The sequence below is a fragment of the Eschscholzia californica genome, unplaced genomic scaffold (genome assembly GCF_041429995.1).
Source record: "Eschscholzia californica isolate CP2 unplaced genomic scaffold, dmEscCali1.0.p SCAF_2, whole genome shotgun sequence".
Classification (NCBI taxonomy): domain Eukaryota; kingdom Viridiplantae; phylum Streptophyta; class Magnoliopsida; order Ranunculales; family Papaveraceae; genus Eschscholzia; species Eschscholzia californica.
The window spans coordinates 46,692,951-46,717,771 of NW_028238309.1; the positions used below are offsets into that span (position 1 = coordinate 46,692,951).

A 24,821-nucleotide genomic window follows, 5' to 3' on the forward strand; every position below is an offset into this window, starting at 1 on the left:
ATCGACTATGTCATGTACCATAAAATTCCAGAGCCTTGTCATGTTTCACAAATCTAGCATACCCATTAATTTGAAGTTGTGCAAAACTACAATAGTTCTTCCTACCATTAATATTTTCATATTCTGAAAATCAATCAAGACATCTTCCATTGCGTTCCGATAATTGATTCATTTCATCATGATCATTCCACTTAGAATAGATAAACCATAGTCATCACTGACTCCATACAACCAAACCCACATTTGGATTGGAGAATAATTCTTACCCTAGAGTTGGTAGATGAGAGCTTTTGGGTCTGAAATGTAAGAAATCTTGAGGGGTGAAAGTAGGTGGTAAATGAGATTAAAGGACTTGATAGATAATGTTCAGAAGTTAGAAAGAGTGAAAGTGTGGGGAGATGATGTTAGAGGCGTTGGATGTTCTAATAAAATGAGAGTATTGGGAGGTCAGAAGATGAGTAGATGATGAAGGTTGTAGAGGTTGTGATAGTTGTTGGAGAAAGCTAGGGTTTAGGGAAGACCGGGAAGGTGGAAAGAGATTCTTTGGGAGGAGATGGGTAACAACTTTCCCCAATTTTAGGGAAAATATGGAAAATTAAGTCACGTGACTAAAAATGTTTCTTTCCCCAAAATAATTACCAAACAAATGAAATTTTTTTATTTTGTAGAAAGTGTTTCTCTTTTCCCTGGGAGAAGTGTTAATCAAACACAACCTGAATGGATTTATTTTCTATTTCAGATTATCTTTGGTCTCTAGACTCATTGATCATGCGATTTTGGACTTAAAACACATCCCCCGTAATCCGAAAGGGGTGGCTTTTTTTGCAAAAAAAAAAAAAAAAAAAAAAAAAAAAAAAAAAGAAAGGGGCGGCCTTTCTAAGGTGCCCCTTGATACTAACGGGGGCAGAGAGAGACAAGGGAGGGAGTTTTGAAGAGGTCGTACATCTCCCGCGTTGTGAAAGAGAAACACTTTCTCATCACATCTGGTAATTGTTGTCCCCCTTTTATCTCCGCTCCATTTTTTTCTTTATATCTTATTATTAGCAGATTCGAATCTCTGTTACAATTCAATGGCTTCCCCGCCTGTTAGGTCTCGAGCCGATTACGATTATCTCATCAAACTTCTCCTCATCGGTGACAGCGGTAAAACATTCAGCTTCTACATTTCTCATCTATTTCTTGGTTTTCATCGTTGTTGATCCTGACGGAATTTGAACATTTCGTTTTGGTTTGATTACGAGAAACTACTTAGAGCTTTCTTATTTTGAGGAATTTTTTATATTAGGAGTATGATTATACATTCCTGATGATTGATTTCAGAAAATACTTGATCGATTACCATATAAGAATTTCTCCATTGATATATCTTGATTTGAAAGGGATTTTTATGATCTCAAGGAGGTCATTTTTTTGTTGTTGAAATTGGGATAATTGTAATATAGGAAAAGATTGACCTTAACTGTTTTTTATTCATCTTTAGGGTTTTTCAATTTGCATGCATATCTTGTAATTCTGCAAGGGCGGAACTCTTTTGGGGATTTCTTTTTTAGTTCGTATTTGTCAATGCAGTTTGATGTCATGACCTAGCTTAAGTGATTGGGTTTTCTGCTCCTTGATAGACAATTAGACATGTCCTTTGCCCGATTGAAACTATCAAATGTTCTACGTAGTTGATTTGCCGACATGCAATCCCAATACCAGCTGTTAGACATTCATATCTAATATCAACTACTTAATGCATCTGATTTTACGTTTATAAATATTGCAAATGCACTTTGGACTTGTTAATCATTTCTAAATTTGGGTCAATTAATGAATGTTTTGAAAGCAAATTTAAACTGACGGCTCGGTGTTTAATGATTGGTTGCCTCGCGGTGGAATGGGGGTAGGGGCTCACTCCTTTTGGCTTCTTAGAACATATAAGTTGCAGAAACATGCTGTATTTGTAATTAATTCTTGTAACTCAGGATAAGTCTTTATCAAGTTGCATATAAATTTCATCCTTTCTAATATTTAACAAATATGATAATGTAATTGATCTTGTTGAACTTCCTTTAACTTTATTAGTTAATAGTTAATACGCATATTAGTTGTGATTCCGAAAATGGGTTTTAGTTAGTAGAGACACTTAGCGCTGTTTTAAAATTAAATGCTTTTCTGCCTTAAAATTTATCCTTGTTCTCCTTATGCTTTTTCTTTCCCAACTTTAAAATCTCCTTAGGCAGCAGATATCATGATGAATGAGTGTTTATTTGTTTTAAGTCCTTGATTATATTCTGATTTATTCTGCAGGTGTTGGTAAGAGTTGCCTTCTCCTACGTTTCTCTGATGGATCCTTCACTACCAGTTTTATTACTACCATTGGGTATTAGTTTTCTAGTATTAAACACTATGTTTTCTCTCTCTGTATATATTTTTCTCTCGGAACTGCTTGTGATCTTATATGATTACCTCTTCTCCCACAGTATTGATTTTAAGATAAGAACCATTGAGCTTGATGGCAAGAAGATCAAGCTACAAATCTGGGATACAGCTGGTCAGGAACGGTTTCGAACAATTACTACAGGTATAAGACTACTGTTTACTTTTTATGCTTGTAATATAGTAGTTTAGTGACACTACCGGGAGGTAAAAGCTGGCAGTACTGCCTGTGCTTGCCTGCTTGGATGTACAATACTTGAATGCTGGCTATCAGAGTCCACCTATGCCATCCTATTTTTGACGATCTTAAATCATGTAAGTTTCAACAATTTAGAAGGTGAAAACCTCTAGAAATGGAAAAGGTTGATAAATATGTTGGAGAAAGCTTACTATTCAGATGTTAAGATCCAAACTTTAGGTCCATTTATGGATTTGTATATCTCCTATGTGATTCCCATCCTAGTATTTAATCTCTCTTATTAGGTTTGTGGACATCCAACTCAAAGGCATTAGACAATGAGTGCAGAGGTCCTAGATATCATAATAATTATATCATTGTAAATAGAGAGATGCTAGAATCACAAAAGATTTTGACAAAAAATAGTTCCCAGCTGATGTGGCGGTTGTGATTTTCATCTCTCAACGACCTAGATTTGGTCAAAGTTTGAAACCACACCTGCCACATCAGCTGGGAACCTTTTTTTGTCAAAATCTTTTGTAACTTTATCATTTCCCTTGTAAATAATAGCTGCTCAGGGAGTCAGGGTATATGTTTTTCTGTTTTTGCGCTTTGACCTTTATTCTTCTTGCATGATTAAAAATAAAACTATAATAGTTATATCTTCTGTGCAGCTTACTACCGTGGGGCGATGGGTATTTTGCTGGTCTATGATGTTACCGACGAATCATCTTTCAACAGTACCTACTTCACCCCTTCTTTAACTTCACCCGAACTTTTTTACATAGCTATATGCCTATATCTATTTTTCAGAGTCTTAAGCTCCACATAACTGAGAATGGACAAGTCATTCATTATACGGATGTGTATATATATTGGCTAATTTCCTTAAAGTTTGTGCTGCTTGAAAAGTTTTACCTTTCAGTAGCATTATAAGATACAGAGGGCGTTAGAGCCCCAAGGTGAATGTGGGATGAACAAGCATCTGTGTATGGTGCATCGGTTATGGAGTTTAATGCACTCTTATAAATATTGTCTTCGTTTTCCTTTTCTCTAATTTTTGTTCCCTCATGACATTTACTAAATATTTAACTCACAGACATCAGGAACTGGATCCGCAATATTGAACAGCATGCTTCTGATAATGTTAATAAGATACTTGTTGGCAACAAGGCCGACATGGATGAAAGCAAAAGAGTAAAGTTCCCGCTGTGCCTCTTATCTCCCCAAATTTTCGTTTCTGCTTGTATGTATTAGTATTTCCATGCATCCAATTGTATTATGGGAAATACTAAAACAACTTTGTAGGTCCAACTAGGTGGTCATGCTGCTCTGGAATTTTGACGAGTTCACAGGCTGACAGCGAAAGTTATGCTAGTTTTGTCTATTTAGACGCAACCATGTCAACTAATTAGTAGTTAGTCTACATGAATTTGAAAAAAGAACACCAGTATTTGTAGGCAAAAACGTTAACTAATTGGTAGTCAGTCTTCATGCATGAGTTTTGCCAAATAAAAGGTGTGAATATTTGTGGAATTATCATAACTGCAAATAGCTGCATCCTTTTTCTAAAATTTCATTTGGGCCTAATGAATTTTAGCAATATCATAAATAATCTGTCTAATTTGGGAAGTAAACATATGCCAAACTCACGTCAATGCAAGCAGCGTCATACTTACTATTTTTCGCTTTTTTTAACAACACAACTTTTTCTAGTTGTCCAATGCTTTAAAAGATGTATATCCTTTTCTAGGCTGTACCCACCTCCAAGGGCCAAGCACTTGCTGATGAATACGGTATCAAGTTCTTCGAAACTGTAAGTTGAGATCTCTCGGATATAATATTTATTTCCTTCACTAGTTATTATATTGGGTTTGCTGAAAGATACTATTAAATTCTACAGAGTGCAAAGACGAACTTAAATGTGGAGCAGGTTTTCTTTTCAATAGCAACCGATATAAAGCAAAGACTTGCAGAAACCGATTCAAGGACTGAAGTATGTGCCATCCTCTTTCCTTAAAAGAACACTGTTTGTTTGTTCACTGTTTTCCGAGAATTGGTAAAACATTATTAAGAAGTCCAAATAGACAACGAATACAGTAGTTGAATGTCAAAGCCACCCTCGCACGTGTTGAGCTCCACTAACTCCTTGAAACTAGCTGCTCCTAGTATGTATATATGATCAGAGAATTGTTGATTATTTTGGCTGGACTTTTGCAGACTCAGACCATCAAGATTAGCAAACCGGACGAGGGAGCTGGAACCAGTCAAACCCCTCCAAAATCGGCTTGCTGTGGTTCTTAAGAGAACAGAAGATTTTGGAAAGAGAAGAGAGATGGATAAAGAAATAGTCCTGCAGGCAGCGAAACTTGTTCGAAAATCATTTATTTTGGTTAAGAAGATTCAGCAGGTGCCGATACGCTTGTTGTTCCTTATCATTATTTACAACTACTCTTTCTTTTATTGTATGAAAGGTAGTCATAGAAATTCATTCTCTCATTTTTTTTGCTTTTTTTTTTTTGGATTGAAAGACTCTTTAGTCTTTTTCAGTTTTGGTTATTGGGATATTTGAATGCTAACATTGTTCTGTCTTTGATATCGAAAGATAAATAGAATATACAAATTTCGTCCAGTGGTGTGTTGTTTTTTCTTCTAAATCTCAAGTTATATCGGACTTTTTGACAATAAAGTAACCTTACAAGTTGGGAGAGAAATCATATATTTTCATACAAGTAATTTTGCACTGTCCATATCAAATCTTACTGGTGGCCTTTAATGTATGGGTTCTTCCACCATGTGTATGCACCAGTTAACTCATATGGTTTATTTACTTTTCGACTTTCCTTACTGATTGTACCGATTTTAAAAAAATTTAATTTAAAATATAATGTCTATAGGACATAGGACAGAAAGATCCTTGATAGTCTGCTTTGAACTTTGTGTGTAAGTTTCTAAACTAACAATTTTTTTTATCTCTAATACGAATATCTAGAAGGCTAGCAAAGAAAAGATGGTATAGTTAAAGGGGCACAAATCACTTGTCACAGTGTAGAGTTCAACTTTGATAGAGGATTTCAAGAAAGGCATGCTTGTTGAATATTCTCAAATTATTTTTTTTCTTTCAATTTTTGTGGGTCTGGTAATTTTGTTTTGTGTTTCTTGCCTTCTATATCGTTTTTTTTTTTCTTTTTTATAGTTTTTTTACCAAAATAAAGTTGTTAAATTTATGAAAAACGAAGTTATTAAAATCACTGCAGGCTGAACATGTAGTTTGTTGTATTTACTAATGAAACAACCATAGAAAGTATAGATTTCATAGGTTCAATTCTGCTTATTTTTCCAGATAGTTTGATTTTCTTAAATAGTAAAACGTTTGTCTCCCATATTGTTTTTCTTCTTATTTTTAACTTTAAAAATAGTAGATTTAGATTAGTTATATACTAGTGTTAATTTTTGGCTTTAGATATCGTGATATAATTGAAGAGAAGAAATAATTTTATTGAATGGATTATTGTTAATTTCAACCTGAATCTATAAATCTTACATCACCCTATCAGGTAAGAAGACTGTTTAGATTGTCTTCTCAATATTGTTATATATCTTTCGTCCCTATTAGGTAAGAAGACTGTTTAGATTGTCTTCTCAATATTGTTATATATCTTTCGTCCCTATTAGGTAAGAAGACTGTTTAGATTGTCTTCTCAATATTGTTACATATCTTTCGTACCATAAAGAATAATATATTAAAGATATAGATATAATGTGTGCAATTTATTATCGAGGATATCTTGAAGATCCAATATTATACATTAATCTTAGTTACAATAACTTGTATATCATATGTAAAATGGCGGAATTGACGTAGTATTTGTACAAACTTTGAAATACTAGTATTTTAATTCGGTTAGGCTACAAATCAAACGTAACCTAGCCAAACAAAATTAGACTAAAATTAATCGACTGGAGCTCTAACCTTTATGGTTGAATATTAAACTTCTTACTACTCCAACTAAGACTTGTTTGCTTTAAAAGGTGCTTATTTATTAATTCGGTTTGAATTGTCGACGTATTTCGAATCCTTGACTTCTAAAGTAGAAGATTTTATTCGATAACTATTTCAGGTGTTCCATCCAAGGCTTTTATAGTTTCAGCCTTCCAGGTGCGGATTTGGGTTCCGGGTACGGGTTGACACGAAAAACGAGATAACTAGAGAATATTAACTTCGGTTTTGGGAAGGTATGTTTGGAAAAAGTAAAATAAGATAGAGAACATTTCAGGAGTAGGAAGAGACGACTTTCGAGACGATTTTGGTCTTAAAAAACCAACTGCCGATCTCGTTTTGACTGCGAAATTTTGAATTAGGGTTTCTTCTTCAACAATTCTTCATCAAATTCAGGTACGATTACCATTTTACCAACTCCATTTTCATTATCAATTCTCTTACTCAATTCATCTCTCTAACTTTAACGATTATAGTCAATTAAACTTTCTCTCTCTCTCTCTCTCTCTCTCTCTCTCTCTCTATAGAACAGTAGAACTCTATCTTCCATTCATTTTTGGAATCGGATTCATTCATTCTTTAGATCTCTTTCATTTTGCATGTTTCATTTAAAAGTTTGTTCAAATTTAGGCATCTGTTTTTCTATTTAAACTGAAATCAAGGTCGGAAATGGAATTAGAAATGAAATCGGAAATCAAGGTTTTAGATTACTGATATAATTTTGTTTCTTTTTCATTTTTGTTGGATTTCTGTAGTTTTACCAAGAAAGGAAAGATAATAAAAGGATTTAGAGCGTGAGGAAGTTTCAGGGGAAGAGAATCAATTATTTGTTTTGAAGAGAGTTATAGTTTAATACTTAATAGTCAGTAATGGCGTGGTTTAGAGCTGCTTCTAGTATAGCAAAGTTAGCTGTAAGGAGAAATTTGACTCAGGTGGGAACTTATGCAACGAGAACTCGGATACTTCCATCTCAGAATTGCTGTTTCCATTCATCTGTTTTTACCCCCAAAGCCCAAGCTTCGAGTCCTGTTCCTCGTGCCGTGCCCCTCTCGAGGCTAACTGATAGTTTTCTTGATGGGACAAGCAGTGTGTATTTGGAGGAACTTCAAAGAGCATGGGAAGCTGACCCTAGTAGTGTGGATGAATCATGGGACAATTTCTTCAGAAATTTCGTTGGCCAGGCTGCCACTTCACCTGGGATATCTGGTCAAACTATTCAAGAAAGTATGCGTTTGTTGTTGCTAGTGAGAGCTTACCAGGTTAATGGACACATGAAAGCAAACTTGGATCCATTAGGATTGGAAGAACGTCAAATTCCTGATGATTTGAACCCTGCTCTTTATGGTTTCACTGAAGCTGATCTTGATCGGGAATTCTTTCTTGGAGTTTGGCAAATGGCTGGATTTTTGTCAGAGAATCGTCCTGTGCAAACTCTTCGAGCAATACTGACTCGGTTGGAGCAAGCTTATTGTGGTAGCATCGGCTATGAGTATATGCATATTGCAGATCGTGAGAAGTGTAATTGGTTAAGGGATAGGATTGAGACACCAACCCCAATGCAGTACAATCATGAACGTCGTGAGGTTATGCTCGATAGGCTTATATGGAGTTCACAGTTTGAGAATTTCTTGGCTACCAAGTGGACAGCTGCTAAAAGGTTTGGTCTTGAAGGTGGTGAAACCCTCATTCCTGGTATGAAAGAGATGTTTGACAAGGCAGCAGATCTTGGGGTTGAGAGCATTGTGATTGGGATGTCTCACAGAGGGAGACTGAATGTTCTGGGTAATGTTGTTCGTAAACCACTCCGTCATATTTTCAGTGAATTCAGTGGAGGTACGAAACCAATAGATGAAGTAGGACTTTACACAGGAACTGGAGACGTCAAGTATCACCTCGGAACCTCTTATGATCGGCCAACAAGGGGTGGGAAGAGAATTCATCTGTCTTTGGTTGCCAACCCAAGTCACCTGGAAGCAGTGGATCCTGTCGTGGTAGGAAAAACTCGAGCCAAACAATTTTACTCTAATGATGTCGAGAGGACAAAAAATTTGGGTGTGCTGATTCACGGAGATGGAAGCTTTTCAGGACAGGGCGTGGTCTATGAGACTCTGCATCTTAGTGCCCTTCCTAACTATACTACCGGTGGAACCATCCATATTGTGGTGAACAACCAAGTGGCTTTCACAACTGACCCAAGGGAAGGGAGATCTTCACAGTATTGTACCGATGCTGCTAAGGCATTAGATGCTCCTATTTTCCATGTTAACGGTGATGACTTGGAGGCAGTTGTTCATGTTTGTGAGCTTGCTGCAGAGTGGCGGCAGACATTCCATTCTGACGTGGTAGTTGATATAGAATGTTACCGTCGATTTGGGCACAATGAGATTGATGAGCCGTCGTTTACGCAGCCGAAAATGTATAAGGTGATTTCTATTTTCTACCTGTTTACTTTGGAATTGTCACTCTGCAGTTTATTCTGAGATTGCTGAATTTTGAAGTTTATTCTGTGTAATGTTTAATAAATGTTTCCTGCATCGAGGCGGTTTGCTACGAAAAAGTAGAGCGCCGCCTTAAGATGTATGTCTTGAGGCATATACCTCGATGCACGAAAAGGCTTATGCGCATTCATTTAGAAAAATAAATAATACTGAATTTTTGTACAAAGATGAAATAATATAGTCTGTTTCACTTTGCTACAATAATTTAAATACTTAACTGTTCAACAAACAAGAAATATGAGTGTTGTTACTTCTTATGTTGAATAAACTTAAATGATGGGTGTAAGTGTTTGTTCTCTGTGGATGTGTACGCCTGGAGGCATACGCATCTACCGAATGTTAAACATTCATTTTCTGTATGTATTTTTTCGAGCTGCTAACCTTAATGAATATTTCTAGGTCATCCGAAACCATCCGTCAGCCCTTTCAATCTACCAGAAGAAACTCCTCGAATCAGGGCTAATTGAACAACAGGAAATTGACAGGCTACACGACAAAGTTAGCTCCATTCTCAACGAAGAGTTCATTAGCAGCAAAGATTATGTTCCGACAAAAAGGGATTGGCTTTCAGCTTACTGGGCTGGTTTTAAATCACCTGAACAGATTTCACGCAGACGTAACACAGGGTATGCTTGGGTTCTATTTTGTTATAAAAATTTAGGTTCTGTTCCAAACAGATGTAACTTCATCTAGCTTCTAAAATGACTGCACTTTTCTGTGACAGGGTTAAACCAGAGATACTGAAGAGTGTTGGAAAAGCAATCACGGCCCTCCCGGAGACTTTCAAGGCTCATAGAGCTGTGAAGAAAATCTTCGAGCAGCGTGCTCAGATGATTGAAACAGGAGAAGGAATTGACTGGGCGGTTGGAGAAGCACTTGCCTTTGCTACACTGTTGATCGAAGGGAATCATGTGAGGTTGAGTGGCCAGGATGTTGAAAGAGGTACATTTAGCCATCGTCATGCTGTAGTTCATGATCAGGAAACTGGGGAGAAATACTGTCCTCTCGATCATGTGGTTATGAACCAAAATGAGGAACTATTCACTGTCAGCAACAGGTCCTTTCCATCTCTACTCATGTTGTCCTTTTCCTTATTTATATCCATTTTATTTCACATGTTTCTCTATTTAAGTGGTAAAACAATCATGAACCTCAAAAGTTATTTCTTAATGTATCGTACTCTGAGATCCCCTCCGAATTGAAAGATAAGTGAACTTGTGCAGCCCTTTTTATCTTGGCAATTTCTGATTTCACATAGCTGTTTTAAGTTACTAGTGAGAAACAAGTATTCCATTTGTTTTCTAACATCTAATATGTTTTCTCTTTTTCCTGCAGCTCTCTCTCAGAATTTGCAGTGCTTGGATTTGAATTAGGTTATTCAATGGAGAATCCAAATTCCTTGGTTCTCTGGGAAGCCCAGTTTGGAGATTTTGCTAATGGGGCTCAGGTGATATTTGATCAGTTTTTGAGCAGTGGCGAGTCAAAGTGGCTGCGTCAAACAGGACTTGTTGTGCTGCTTCCTCATGGTTATGATGGTCAGGGACCTGAACACTCAAGTGCAAGACTAGAGCGATACCTTCAGGTAATTACTAGTTTCGTATTATTATATATTTGGATGCCAAAGGTTTCTCTGCAGCCTTATATAGTACATCACTACTTAATCCCCTTTTACCATGCTTAGACTTTCTTTACCTATTCTCTAAGGAATCTACCTCTATTCAAGTATTTCCTCGTAAAAAAGATTAACTGCACTGTTTAATGTTGATAAGACAAGTTTCCAAAATGTTTAGGTTTCTGCTCTGCTTGTTCAGATTTAGCTAAGGTAGTTGTGGCGAATAATCTTTAGAGACGAGTTGTAGCGAGTAGTCTTTAAGATGAATTATAGCCAGAGGTAGTATTTCAATCTATACTGAAGATTGACCTATCTAGTCCTCCATAGGTAAGGCACCCCCAGTTGACACGTTCGAGCACAAGATTGATAAGCCTGACGTTCACAATTTATCAGATTATCAAAATGATTTTATCACCTTGTCTATGGAGATTTCTATTTGATTGCTTTCCGTCTCAGTTCTAGATTTGTCCAACTAATAACTTCTTAATTGTTGATACAATGCAGATGAGTGATGATAATCCCTACGTTATTCCTGAGATGGATCCAACACTAAGGAAGCAGATCCAGGAGTGCAACTGGCAGGTTGTGAATGTAACAACCCCTGCAAACTACTTCCACGTTCTGCGTCGCCAGGTGATTTCTCTTTGAAAAAAAAACAATTTGTCCCAGTATTTTGGGTAAAGTTCCATTGCCTTACTGCTTCTTCTTTCATTTTTCAGATTCACAGGGAATTCCGGAAGCCACTAATTGTGACTGCCCCCAAGAACCTGCTTCGCCACAAAGACTGCAAATCAAACATATCTGAGTTTGATGACGTTTGGGGTCACCCAGGTTTCGACAAACAAGGAACCCGTTTCAAGCGATTGATAAAGGACCAGAATGAGCATTCTGATCTTGAGGAGGGGATTAGACGTCTTGTTCTTTGCTCTGGAAAGGTATGTGAAATTTATTAATTGTTCTAAATTGCCATTCCCTTTTGCTGCATCGTCGAAGAATCTAGTTCGTCTCTCTGCAGTTGACTTGTATTCTATGTTCTCCCTGCATGACCTCTATGACCATCCAACAAATAGAAAACCTTCTGTAAATCGATCTCATTTTTCCTCAAATTAGTTCTGGATTTCGCCTCAATCCATGGGACTCCATGAAACAACCCTTGTTCCTTAAGTTCTTGCCGCTGAATTACAAAAGGAATCCATAATGTTGCTGTCTGTTGTTCGACTCAAAGAAAGCGAACTGCATAAGTTCTGGTTTTAATAATCCTTGGGTAGTGTTTGCTATTTTATTTGTACAACCTTGGGTAGGTATAGATGCCTAGATAAATTTTTTTGACTTGATTAATGTGCACCAAAGAGATCTCCTAGTTGAGAATCACTGAATAGGATAATCTAGACAATATCTAATATACGTAAATTTATCCTCCTTTTCACCTTGCAGATTTATTACGAAATTGATGAAGAGAGGAAAAAGGTCAAAGGGGACGATGTTGCAGTCTGCAGGGTAGAACAGCTTTGCCCCTTCCCCTATGATCTCATTCAGCGAGAATTGAAGCGATATCCAAGTATGTATTCTCTTAAACTAGGAAAAAAAAAAAAACAGTAACCTAATTAGTGAAAGAAAATTACGATAAAATAAATGAGCAATAGAATACTTTTGTGAAATAAATAAAGAAATATAGTAGAGTCTTTTGGAGTATCTCAAAGTATGTTCTTGTTGCTGTTAACTGGGTTCTGCTCACATTCTACTATAAATGTTAGTGTTCATCATTTAGTTCTGCTTTATGCAAACATAAATTCCGACCAAAAGGATCACTATGGAGGCTAGAAAAAAGATAGACGAGTGAGACTGGAGAAGAATCAAATGAGAACTACGGATAGATAATTTCTTGTTTGGTTGACTTTCAGATGCGGAGATAGTTTGGTGCCAGGAAGAGCCAATGAACATGGGTGCATACAATTACATCGCACCTCGACTTTGTACAGCAATGAGGTCTCTAGGAAGAGGGGGTATGGATGATATCAAATATGTAGGCCGAGCTCCATCAGCTGCCACTGCTACTGGTTTCTACACACATCACGTGAAAGAACAAACCGGGCTTGTGAAGAAAGCGATTCAGCAAGAGCCAATCAACTACCCGTTCTGAAAAAATCGACACTATGTAAGTGAGAACAATGGTGCATGATCAGTATAAACCAGTTGAAACCAGTCATGCTCATATACCCTAACTTCTTGTGTGAGATGTCTCTGGTGAGAACTCCCTATTTTTCTTTGATTCTTTCACTAAGTATTTATATCGAAGTTCTTAAGCATTTGACATGTAAGTACATTTGCTATGATTTATTTTCTGCATTTTACATTTTAGTAACAGAAACAAAACATGTTAATAAAACAGATTATGAGAAATCTCATAAAAAAAAACAGATTATGAGAATTTCAAGTCCGAATGAGTCTATTGCCTTCAAAAGGAAAAAAACATACAATATTGATATTTTGGTTGTTTTTATTTGGTTTAGTTATAGCTCAAGAGGAGTCTAGCTCAATTATATTTATGGAACCCGTCTCTTACTGGAAAATTCCACAACTTAACTACTTAAGAGTATTTATTGCAGAGCTCTTAAGACTTGTATACTAAATTATTACCAATTATGTCAAACTCTTTTTGGCTTATCATTGAAGACTACTTGCAAAGTGTCATGCCTCGGCCAGGGGACTTGGCCGGACAAGATTTAGAGAGTTTTTTTTTTGCTCCAAGTCTTGCCGGGCCATGTCGTCCGGTCGGGATTCAATTAGGAGACGGGCCGCACAAAGTCCCGTTTCCTTCTGCAAAATTAACTAATTATATACCTAATCAACGAGTTTGATTTAAGAAAAAAACACTTAAACTTAGTTGATCCCATTAAGAAATAATCTCTAAACATTGAAATATCAAAAAGTAACTTCAAAGTTCTACTAATCAAACATAAATTAAACTTTTCTCTCTTCTCTAAACACAAAAAAGTCCCTTTAGAGAAGACATTCTCACTCACTTCTCTTTTACTTCATCTCAACTCTCTGAGCTGCTAACACAGCAGGAGTTATAAATCTAACTAACTCATAATAATCATCTTCATGATCAGTTCTTTGTCTCTTGGTATGCTATTCTTTTTTCTATTTTATACCTGCTGCTGCTGCTACTTGACTGTCATGTATTTACATGGAATCACTGCCATTCTTCAGAAAGCAGTAGCAGGTGTGTTTGGGATGATATTAAACAAAACCCCATCATGCTTTCAAGTTAAATTAACTCAAAAAAAGTAATTGGTGACAGAGAGAAAAGCTTCTTCATGATTTTGCTCTGACTCACCAAACCCTCATCTTGTTTTGATGAATTGTTAAATAGCTGCAACTATTCTTCTGCTTGAAATTTTGCCACGCATGATTATGACATTATCATCATTAACCCTGATGAAAGGTGGGTCTATCTTCTGTTTTTGGTCATGGTGGTGGTTGTGGTGGTGGTGGTGGTGGTGGGAATGTTTTTTGGACATGATATGGTGGTGATTATTGTTGTTGTTGTTTAAGAGGGGAAGTTGTACAGAGAATAGAGAGGAAACTGGTCTGTGATCTGAGAATTTGGATTCTCCTCTGGCATACAATATCTGCTTTAGTCCATCCCCTTTCCATAGTATCCTATCACACCTGCTCAATTCAAATTACTACTTTAGTAATTCTATTAAAACTATATATTATAATCATTTATTAGTAAATAATTATCCGGGAAAACCCTAAGTTTGTATATATAGATATACTTCACCGATAAATATAAGGTTGATAACAAGCTTTTAAAGAGATTTGAGCGACATAATATAAACAACAACCTACATCAATATGCAACGAAGAGTGGAGAAAGAACAAATAAAATGTAACAACAAATTTAGGTGAAAAATATAGTGACGGGTTGACATACAGATATCAAATGTTAAAAGATTGACAGACAGATATCAAATGTTAATAAGGTTACGGCTCTGATGCTACTCGGAGTCGTCTATTGATTAATTAATAAATAGATTAGTTAAAAAGAGTAACATGATTAGTTTAAAAAAGGCTAACCTAGCTAAGATAGGTTTATCAAATACTAAATGCTTTTAGCATGTGCCTTACATGTTCAACTTTAAAGCAAGATTTTTGATTGATTACTCACTCTGTCACCTTCCACAAGGTCCACTCTCCCACGTCTTTCTCTCTCTCTCTCTCTCTCTCTCTCTCTCTAGTCTTAGAGACCATTAGCTAGCTATTCTTAAACAACCATGAATTTTAGTATATAATAAGGCAGATTAATTGAATATGGTTACTTAAATCACATGCTCATTTATATATATATATATATATATATATATATATATATATATATATATATATATATATATATATATAAAGTTTATGGTAGGTTCCTGGTCTGTTGCAAGAAACATTGATACACTTTTAAATTCTAGCAGCATATGATCATAGAGATTCATCAGAAGTGCACTAGGCGTGCATATTTTAATAATCTAGTAAATCTCATTTGCTTGACATAGGAAACAAAGAGAGAAGCAAATTGACGGAATCTCGGACAACAAAATCATACTCATCTTCGGGAAATGTTTATTCTAGAGTCCTTTCCTGCCTATTATATTGACATGACATTAGTATATGACCATATACTTTTATTAACTGTTTTTTTCTTAGTCGTAGTCTCGTAGAATAATTAATTTCGTCAATATTTTGGTAAAATTCCATACCATTTTTGTTATGCTATGTACTTACGAAAAAGTTTACGTTCATTAACTATTTGAAAGTGCTAACAATCGTATAAAGTTTAGTTAGTTACCAGGCAGGAGTTCGTTGCTTGTGATATTCTTGCTTAGAGGAGGAGTGAAGAAGAGAATAATGGTCTGAATTGTTGAGGTATTTGTATGTTGGAGCAAAACTTATCCTTCCTTCTTCCCATCCTTTAAATATTCTACCTGCCTTCTTTTCTATACTTAACTGCATTCACACATACAATTTCCTCACTTGTTTAGTTACACTAACATAATTATACACACACAAAAATGTAAATCGAGAAAACCCTAGAAGATATCGAACTATTTTGGTAACTTTGTTGTTATAATAGAATACGAATCTACGATGAATATCAAAACTTAATTACTAATTCAATCAAATCTAGTTTTCTAACCTGATCCTTCTCTAGGAGAGATTCCCAATCGTTTCTTTTCAACTGTTCAAATGTATCGCCATTAGCAGTAGATGTTAATCGGTAATTTAGATCTCCGAGCCATATAATTTTGCTGCGGTAAAACATAAAATGGAAATTTGTTACCTAATTTGTTGATGGATTTATATAATTTTTAAGCTAATAAATGAATATATGAAAGAGACATACTCGTGGTCCAAAATGTTGTCCGGGGAAAATGCCTTATTGTTTTCGTATAATTTACGTGATTGAGGGAATTTAGTCTTCTTCAATATTTCCATTACATCTGAATTTCGCCGGATTTCGTCTCCTTCTTTTTCGCCCGAAGCTAAGTGGGTGCACACAAAACAAAAACTCGTTTGGTGTAAGGTCATACTCATTGAAACCGATCCCTGTTCAACACATTATAATTATCAGAATCATATTAAAGAATAGTCCTACACAAACAAAAAGATTGAACACACTATCACAAAACTCGGAGAGGTATAAATGTAACGAATCGACCCTAGTGAATATATATTGAGTCATAAGGACTACTTTTTACGTTGAAAATTACTACTCCACCCTCAACCAAGTCAGCGATATAAATCAGACTATGATGAATCAGATTCAGACAAAATTAAGTATTTAGAAATGAATTAGTACCTTATTACCAAGATAGCCCATGATTCCTCTTCCAACACAAGAGACCTTCAAATTACTAATATGTCTGTTAAGATCTTGGCGCACCCAAACACATAAAAATATCCCAACCATCTGCTTACTTGCAGCCAAACAATAACCCCTACTACTTGAATCTGAATCTGAATCTGAATTGGGTTCAAATTCTTGATCAATTTCTAGTTCTTGATCCAAAGAGAGAAGATCTGAAAAGCTGATTCTGGGTTTTGAATTGGAATTTTGACGGTCAAACTGGTATGGTTGAAGATTAGGTACAAGTCGTTGAGAAGAGTACTGTTTCTCATGAAACGGGTCGGGTTTTCTAGTGGCATTTGTGTAATTTTGTTCGGATTTTGTGTCGGATTTTGAAGAGTTTAAAGTATGACGTATGAGAGAAAGCCATTTGTCAGCTGGACCGTTATCTTCTGCACCCAATACGTTTCCTGCGTTTAAAGGGACTATTTCCTGAAACCTGATTTACGGAAATGGGATCAGTACTTATACAAAATTACCAAAATAACCTAAGAATCATGTGACTTTATAGTTGACCTTTGTTGACCGTGCCAAACCGGTTCGGGGGCGTAAGAGGTAAACCCTCCGGCCTACCGTTGACCGTTTTATAAACAAGTGGTGCTAGCCCAGTGGCCTCAAAAAAGAGTTGTATTGGGTCTTTCCGAAGGTTACACTACTCGTATTGTGGATATAAGAGATCTAAACTCTTTACAAGGAAGCGAAAAGGGTAGATGTTTAAATATAGGGGGTCAGAGAGACGAATTGGTCACATCTATAAGGCTAAACGAAAATTACCCGAGAACGTAAATATCAGCCAGGGGAGTGTTATTAGTACAAAGCCAATCCTTCAAGTTTAATCCTTCATTTGGTGATTTCCCTCCCACATTCCATGTCCCTACAAACATCCTGATTTTTCCACATAAAAGATGTGAAAACAAAAATTGATTAGTTTAATAAAATACCTAAAAGTTTGATCTTTTGTGAATTAAGTTAAAGAATATGTTGGGTTTGTCGGTAATTTCATTCAACTAAAAGTTTGATCTTAGACAAATCAAACTCTATAGTATATATATTGGAATATTGTTGTTACCTTAGATTGAGATCGTTTGTTGAAGCTGACATTTCTTGTTCGAATCTCGGTCGTTTTAGACTTTCTGGAGCCTCTTTCGTCCACCCTAAATTATAGTCATGATTTGCAAAGCTAATTGTTAGAGTGCGAAGTCGTCAGAGAGACCAAAGTTTGAATCTAACCGTTTCAGAGAAAAGTAGAGAGAAAGAAACCTGAACGGTGTTTAGGAAGCACAACATATTGATCTTTGTCCGAACAACTCTTTCTTCTTTCGCTCATGCCCGATACCGCTAATGAAATTTACACTTCTTTAGATATCCAAAATATAAAAACATAATAACCAAAATATCAAAATATGAAAAAATAATAATAATAACTCACCTGTTATTTTGTAATCGGAAATGAATTCATCTGATCTACTCTTTATATTCAACCATTTCCTCACTACTGTTTTCGGCCACGAAGACTGTTACAAATAAAAAAAAAACTTCCCCGTTTAGATCCGATACATTCAAATAATGATTAAAATTGAAACGTAATAGGAAACCTAATGTTATTATTTTACATACCTTGTGATTATTATCTGAATATTCTTTCCTCATATCTTCAACTTAAAATCACTGAACACAATAACATCAAAAATATTTCAGTATAGAAAAAAAAAAAAGAGTATCCTCTCTCTTGTATATTCAGATTTCTGTTGTCATTTGACCTAAAAGATTGAAATTTTAGGAAGAAATCTGAGATTGTGTACATTTAATGATCTGAAAATCATGAAGAAAATGATTTCTTTTTCTTGTATCACAATTCACAAAGAAGAAGAAGAAAAAAAAAACAGAGCTAAGAAATTTTCCAATTAGGGTAACAATCAAATGCATATAAAATAACCTTTTCCCAAAGGAAATAAAATTTCAAATCTCAAAATATTAGAATAAGATCAAAATAGTTAACTATTTGGAAGCCATGAATGAAGTTAAAAAAAGAAAAAATGATGAAACAGAACAAGAATCGAAACTGTCATTACTTGATTTGATTAACCAGCACAGAAATCAAGATTACAAAAAAAAAAGACAAAATCCAAGTGACCTACCATTCAACAGTCTATGGAAAATTACAACTACATTTTATAGTCAAAAAGGGTTTTGTTTGTGAATTTTTATTTTGCCTGCAAAAACAGAAACCCTGAAAACAGGTAAAAAAAAAATCATGAAATTTTAACTTACAGGATTCTTATAGCTGACCTGAGTTGATGTGAGAACTCAAAACCTAAAAATAGATCAATGATCAATCTTTGGGTTAGTGGGATTAAAAAAGAAGAAGAATTACTGATTCAGGTTTCTCCTTTTTGTTGTGCTTTCCTTTTCATTAAACTGTAAAAACCTTCAACTTTGAAGAGAGAGAGAGAGAGAGGATTGGGGAGGGAATGGGAGTTATGATTTTCTCTCTCTAGAATTGTTGTTATGTAGTGACAGACAGAGTTGCAAAACTTGTTTACTGTCCTTATTTTCTTTTGGAGTTTTTTTTTTAATTCTGTGGTTTTGAGGGGAATCCTTTTTAAAGCACCAAAAACCAAGGGTTAATTTATGATTAAGGTGTTTGATTATGGGTTAATTTTAATTTGCTTCCTTATTTGTTATTAACTAGTAAATTGGCCTCTATATTTGTTCAGCAGTTAAATTTGATACCCAAAACCCAAAGGTCACTTTGACTCATTTTCTTTTCCAATGTTACCCTCTACTCTATTTCCAATTAATATTTTTCTTTTAACGATGGGTTTTTATGGTTTTTTTTACTTAGACGACAGCTAATAAATGGTATCGGACGGAACCTCCGACCCCCTTCAGTTGCCCTTCTTGACCTTTTTACTCTTTTCTTTCCTCTCTCTTTCTCCTCTACAAATAGGGATTGGTTCACGATAAACTACCAAGGATCATCCTCTCCGGTTTCACCAATAATGGGAGAAAGAAAACCTTCCCGTTCAAATCTAAGTTAGATAAAAAAACATTTTATTTCTCGTGAAGTTAAAGGGGTAAACCGTCTCTCTATTAGCCATAAGCCAAAGACGAAATCCAACTGGTTTCTAACAAAGACCAGAGGTGGTGTGTTATTTGAAAAGAAAGAAAGGAAAAAAAGGATAAAGATAAGGTATAGAGACTGTCGAGGTTTCCACTCATCTGATCAACAGCATTGCGTACAACACCCCCTACAAAATTAATAAAAAATCATAATCATTAAGGCAAAATCAATTGAAAAGAGAGTGTAGGGTAAAATTAGAAAGATGAATGAGTCATAGTGTTATTGGGGGCAAATTGGACTGTTGGAAAATTATAGGGGAAAATGTGCCAACTGTTCACAAATTGAGAGACATAATAGGATTAACCCTTTTATTAGGTCGATGTTTCAGGAAATAAAGAAATTTTCTGGGATACAAAGTTTTGGGTGGAAACAAAAAAAATCTCAAAGTTTTGTTTCTTCCAAACACACTGTACTCATAATGTTTTTTCATTTTTTTTATTCTTCCATCTATCCTTCCCACCACCACCATTAACTTCGGCGACATCTCTCATGTCAAACTCTAACAACCCTTCTTCCCTCTCGCTCTCTAGGTGTAATTTTAATACTGTGGCCTTCATCGGTTTTAGTTTTTTTTTCTTCATCAACTAAAGAGAGAAACAACTCCATTAAGATTCCAGATCGCCTCACCCGTCTCTCTCTCTTCTTTTTCAACAACAAAAAATTCTCAAAGCTCTCTAGTTTTTTTTTAGTTTCTCTCTCTAGACTCTAGATATACCGAATTGGTCACAAGGAAAAAGAAAACTGATTAGGAGTATTTGCTCAACGAAGCTAAAAATCATAGTTGGTTGAAGTTCTTACTCGATTTGTTTCTCGGAGTTTGATTTCGTTTTTGTTTCTCTTGTTGTTATCTTTGTTATTGATTTTGCTGAGAATTTTTCAGTAAGATATTGTTTAATTAAATTAAATATTTGCTGCCTTTTCATCAAAACTAAGTTATGAAAGTCTCATTTAAAAGTTTTGATCAGAGAGAGACTCGAGAGAGAGAAAGAGAGATCAGAGAGAAAGATTCTAGAGAGAGATCATGGAGAATGATTGTACAAAGAGTGAGAACAGGAAAACCCAGTAAATTTTTTTGGCCGCGGCTTTGGGGCATAAAGAAAAATCTTCGGCGCATAAAGACTTAGTCAATCAAACCTGACTTAGGGGGCATATTTATTATTTAGTCCTAAAATTCACTTGATTGAGCTTCGCTCTCTAATCATCATCTTCTGATCACCTTCACCACAACTTCTGATGACTACTACCATTCTGACCACCATGATGGCACCATCATTCCGACAACCAAAGACTAAATAGTAAATGACTATGGAGAGTTACCCTACCAAATCCAAGAGGCATTGAGATTATTCTGTTTAGGATTTTCGATTTCATTAGAGTAAGCTATTTGAAGAGGCATCATTATCCACAGGAGAAATTCCTTCCGACACAAGCAGTACTTGAAACCCACCTTGATTTGAGTATTGGGTTCATCAAATGCCCAATTAAATTCCAAATCCTTTTTCGAGGTATCATGGAGGGAGATGAACCTTTTTCACCAGCAGGGGTAATTCCACTGTCTCATCAATGACTCTTCATCCCTACTGTCGTGTGTTTTTCTTTAAACCCATCTTTATCCATTAACATTTCGGGCACTACTATTGTCCCTACTCATTAATTTGTTCTCATGTTCATCATTTCAGGATTCACATTTCACAAACAAATTCTACAACAAAAAAAACCTTCTCAACATCCTCTCTGAGGCAATAATTTTCTCCCTCTCTCTCTCTCTGTCGCTCTCCCCCTCTCACGGTTTATCTCTCCCATTTTAAGGTTTAGGAAGCCAGAGGGAGATCTAGAGAGAGCCAACGAGAGACAGAGATCGGGGTTTAGAGAGAGAGAGATCTATAGAAAGGGAGGGAGAGAGAGAGAGAGAGAGAGAGAGAGAGTGAGGTGGTCGGTAGTCGGAACTAGTGGTGTTGGTCGGAAGTTTTTGTGGTGGTGGAAGGAGAAGATTAGGGGGCTAAAAACAATCGAGCAAATTTTTAGGCTAAACAATAAACATCTTCCCCAAGTCTCTATATTTCCTAGAGATTTTTTTTATGTCCCAAAGGAAAAAGAGAAGAAGGGAGTTTTGGAAAAAAAAATATAATTAATTTTCTTTTTTTTTTGTTGAAAAATATAATTAATTTTCTTGCTCTAAAAAATTTTGTATCCGAAATTTTTTCTTATTTTCTCAAAATAACGACTTTTTTATTCTGGATTTCCCTACTCTTGGTGTTGGGTCAGAGAAGGACCACAAAGCATGGGTCAGAGAAGGACCACAAAGCATGAAACTATTGTTTGGTACTCTAGTATTTATGTTGAGTCAACAACAAAGTATGTGGCTCAAATAGAAATAATTCTAAATGGATTAGTTTGTTAGTTCATCAGTTAGGAAATCGAGTAGTTTCCTTGCAAACCATGTTTGAGTTCTTAGAATCTTCCATATATTTATTGTGGCAAAAAGAGCTTGAATAGACCTTATTGAGACAAATATTTGTATTATCTAAAAAAAAATAAAATATGAAATTAGTCTCTACCTCCTTTGAGTTCTTTGGAGGAATCAAATGAAACCTCTTAAATCTTTTGTAATTTTGTCCCAATTATTTATCCTACTTGACATTCTTCAGGGAACCCACTGAAATATAAATCAGCAAAAATTGATAAAAATGATATGATCTTTTATTAAAATTGATCTTTAATGAAACATGTCTATTATTAGTGATTCAAGTTCATTTTGTAAATGATAATACAATCGATAGTGGCTTGTAATAGATCTTTACTGGACGAAAAAAAAAATAACATAACATTGAATTACAACCCTGTAAGATCGGTTAATAGTTGGTGCATTTTAATTTTAAATAAGATTGTCGACCACAGACTAATGATTATCATATTGAAATTCATCACCTAAATGAATTTGATCTACAAAATCTTCAAAGATTTTGACAAGAGATACTGGTAGAATACTTTCATTCCCAATTATATTACTTCTTATGTGGTGTTTCTAACCTTTTCTAAGAATCTATAAATGAGGATGTTATCACCCAACCCCTGAAATAGAAGAGTGCCTACCTAGTGAAGCAAATTATGTCTAGATTGTGCTAATCAAGGAACAATCACATCACCCATTGGATAACTTTGATTATGGTCCACTAATATTAATTAGAGGAGGATCACACATGTCAAATCTGTTGAAACAAATTTCCCCTTTTGGTCCTTCTCCCTTATTTCTTCACATCATCATCTCCCCATTAGTTTTCTTGCATCTTTGGTTCATGGAATCTCTTTTTGCCTAAAATTTATCTCCCAATTATGCTAGGAGTAATTACATAATTGTGATCACTTATATCTTTAATGAATATAATTATACAAAGTAATGCTCATGTCATATATAATGAAAAACCAACCGGAAGTCTCTTTATACTTGAAAGGAAACAAGCAACTACTTCAAATCTCACACTGATTCAATTAAAATAATGATGTCGGTAATTATTTAGCACAATATGCTATAATAACAAAAAAGTACTAATATTACTAAAATTATTTTAACAATTTAAATAATTTAGAGAAATTTGACTCATAGTCTATATAAGTTGGCTAATTACGCATTTGAAATGATTTTGTTTACCAGTCTCTTCTTCGTGGGAAGTTTTTCCATTTTCTTAATTTTTTCCTATTTAATCGTTAATTTATATCATAATTACTTGTGAAAAATATCTATACATAAGATTTTTTTGGTCTGCTCAATTAGTGCCACGTTAATACAGAAAGGTAAGCGGATGAGCTAACAAATGTCACTAGTTTGGATAACTCTTGATTAGGAGACCTTCAATTGTGGAGATTAAAGACATTTGAATTATAATTCTCAGCTTAAAACCTACTTGATTGCATTTTTAAATAAATTAATTAAAAAGTCAAAGCCACATAACACATAAACTAATTGTGATTAATCAATTAATGACCTAAACTATCTACTACAACAAATATGGTGTTGCAAGTTAGATTGATTCTTATCTGCCTTGAGACCTACTTCAATTCTTAATTAAACATGTTTTCTTAATTAATTTCTTAAACTTAGAACACCAGTCCACTTGATACAGATACATACCTAAAGTTTTGACTTGCAAGAGTTAACTGCTCATTGTCAAGGGAATCAAATGGAAGAAAATTATTATTTTTTAATATAAACTACAAAATTGATTACAAGGCGTCAAGGCATTGTTAATTTGATCGTGAAAAGATAATACAAATATACACCAAAATTTATGGATTGTATAAGCACATAACAACTTGATTTAAGACATCCATCTTAAGATACCTAAAGTCCATCTAATCAATCTTTACTTTATTTGTAACCTATCAATAAATCATGTTTTGCTTCTATAGAATCGAACTTGAGATCTCCAAGTTACGGAGTGGGTGTCCAACCACCAAAGGCGGAATCAGAGGGTGGCGACTCCTGGCTGCAGTCAGGGATGACATTTGATATAAGTAAAGAAAAATAGTCATTTACAGCATGGTAGCTAGGTAGTGGAATTGGTTGTGTGGTTTGCCTAGCGCCCAATCTATCACGGGTTTGAAACCCCTCACTCTCAATTCCAGATTTTTAATTTCTAATTGTTAAAGTAATTTTGTATTGCGCCTTATGTTACATTTATGTTCACTTTTAGTTCCCCAAGTTAATCAATTATATCTCCTATTTTTTTTTAATCCAAGTGAAACAATTTCATTTCATAAGATGTCTCCTATTTCTGGATTTAATTTTTTTTACCTTTGTTTTTGTGCTAAGTCAAGTTTTACCCCTTTTGTTAGATTTCATCCAAGTTATGTTTTAGTTATTTCGCTATCCCCTTTTGTTAGATTTATGAATATTTATGTTCTTTTAATTCTTTGCTCTCTCCAGGAATTAGTTCTCTTGGAAGTAAATAAACAAAAGAAAAATATTTTAATATATCCAGATATTTGAATCTGATATTTATCTTCATATATGTTCAAAATTACATCTTCACCCATCAAAATAAGCAAAATGCACTGTTACCTATATATTGGGAAATGACATTTT

At 35.0% G+C, this 24,821-nt stretch overlaps 3 protein-coding genes across 5 annotated transcripts; 2 read left to right on the top strand and 1 right to left on the bottom strand.

Annotated features, from left to right (window-relative positions):
• Window positions 1-905: 905 nt before the first annotated feature.
• On the top strand, window positions 906-5,229 carry LOC147558425 (ras-related protein RABE1a-like). Its single transcript, XM_086660084.1, has 9 exons — window positions 906-986; window positions 1,048-1,143; window positions 2,293-2,365; window positions 2,466-2,566; window positions 3,274-3,339; window positions 3,699-3,796; window positions 4,353-4,415; window positions 4,503-4,595; window positions 4,820-5,229. Exons 2-9 carry the CDS (start codon window positions 1,071-1,073, stop codon window positions 4,901-4,903), a joined length of 651 nt encoding a protein of 216 aa, XP_086516210.1. The 5' UTR covers window positions 906-986; window positions 1,048-1,070; the 3' UTR covers window positions 4,904-5,229.
• A 1,611-nt stretch (window positions 5,230-6,840) lies between these two features.
• LOC147558426 (uncharacterized) lies at window positions 6,841-13,376 on the top strand. Its single transcript, XM_086660085.1, has 9 exons — window positions 6,841-6,995; window positions 7,355-9,022; window positions 9,497-9,723; window positions 9,822-10,154; window positions 10,433-10,679; window positions 11,214-11,342; window positions 11,429-11,644; window positions 12,144-12,267; window positions 12,611-13,376. The coding sequence occupies exons 2-9, from the start codon at window positions 7,469-7,471 to the stop codon at window positions 12,847-12,849; spliced, it is 3,069 nt and encodes a 1,022-aa protein (XP_086516211.1). The 5' UTR covers window positions 6,841-6,995; window positions 7,355-7,468; the 3' UTR covers window positions 12,850-13,376.
• Window positions 13,377-13,567: 191 nt separating this feature from the next.
• Window positions 13,568-19,312, bottom strand: LOC147558427 (type I inositol polyphosphate 5-phosphatase 8-like). Of its 3 annotated transcripts, none has more exons than XM_086660087.1 (11): window positions 18,886-19,312; window positions 18,232-18,282; window positions 18,044-18,128; window positions 17,875-17,952; window positions 17,684-17,768; window positions 17,389-17,499; window positions 16,567-17,053; window positions 16,111-16,313; window positions 15,904-16,015; window positions 15,556-15,713; window positions 13,568-14,384 (listed from the first exon to the last, which is right to left on the bottom strand). In XM_086660087.1, exons 2-11 carry the CDS (start codon window positions 18,262-18,264, stop codon window positions 14,078-14,080), a joined length of 1,659 nt encoding a protein of 552 aa, XP_086516213.1. In that variant the 5' UTR covers window positions 18,265-18,282; window positions 18,886-19,312; the 3' UTR covers window positions 13,568-14,077. The 3 variants fall into 3 exon arrangements, with proteins under 3 accessions (XP_086516213.1, XP_086516214.1, XP_086516215.1); XM_086660088.1 differs by having other exon boundaries at window positions 18,904-19,136; XM_086660089.1 differs by lacking the exon at window positions 18,886-19,312 and adding an exon at window positions 18,753-18,856.
• Between the last annotated feature and the right edge of the window lie 5,509 nt (window positions 19,313-24,821).

What these genes read in the sequence shown, in the direction of transcription:
- LOC147558426 (XM_086660085.1), top strand. Translation starts at nt 7,469, where the DNA reads ATGGCGTGGTTTAGAGCTGCTTCTAGTATAGCAAAGTTAGCTGTAAGG. An exon ending in GACTAGAGCGATACCTTCAG is followed by an intron (nt 10,680 to 11,213) that starts GTAATTACTAGT and finishes GATACAATGCAG; the next exon opens with ATGAGTGATGATAATCCCTA. An exon ending in TTGTTCTTTGCTCTGGAAAG is followed by an intron (nt 11,645 to 12,143) that starts GTATGTGAAATT and finishes TTCACCTTGCAG; the next exon opens with ATTTATTACGAAATTGATGA.
- LOC147558427 (XM_086660087.1), bottom strand. Translation starts at nt 18,264, where the DNA reads ATGAGGAAAGAATATTCAGATAATAATCACAAG. An exon ending in GCTTCCTAAACACCGTTCAG is followed by an intron (nt 17,769 to 17,874) that starts GTTTCTTTCTCT and finishes ACTATAATTTAG; the next exon opens with GGTGGACGAAAGAGGCTCCA. An exon ending in ACAAACGATCTCAATCTAAG is followed by an intron (nt 17,500 to 17,683) that starts GTAACAACAATA and finishes TGGAAAAATCAG; the next exon opens with GATGTTTGTAGGGACATGGA.
- LOC147558425 (XM_086660084.1), top strand. Translation starts at nt 1,071, where the DNA reads ATGGCTTCCCCGCCTGTTAGGTCTCGAGCCGATTACGATTATCTCATC. An exon ending in ACATGGATGAAAGCAAAAGA is followed by an intron (nt 3,797 to 4,352) that starts GTAAAGTTCCCG and finishes ATCCTTTTCTAG; the next exon opens with GCTGTACCCACCTCCAAGGG. An exon ending in AAACCGATTCAAGGACTGAA is followed by an intron (nt 4,596 to 4,819) that starts GTATGTGCCATC and finishes GGACTTTTGCAG; the next exon opens with ACTCAGACCATCAAGATTAG.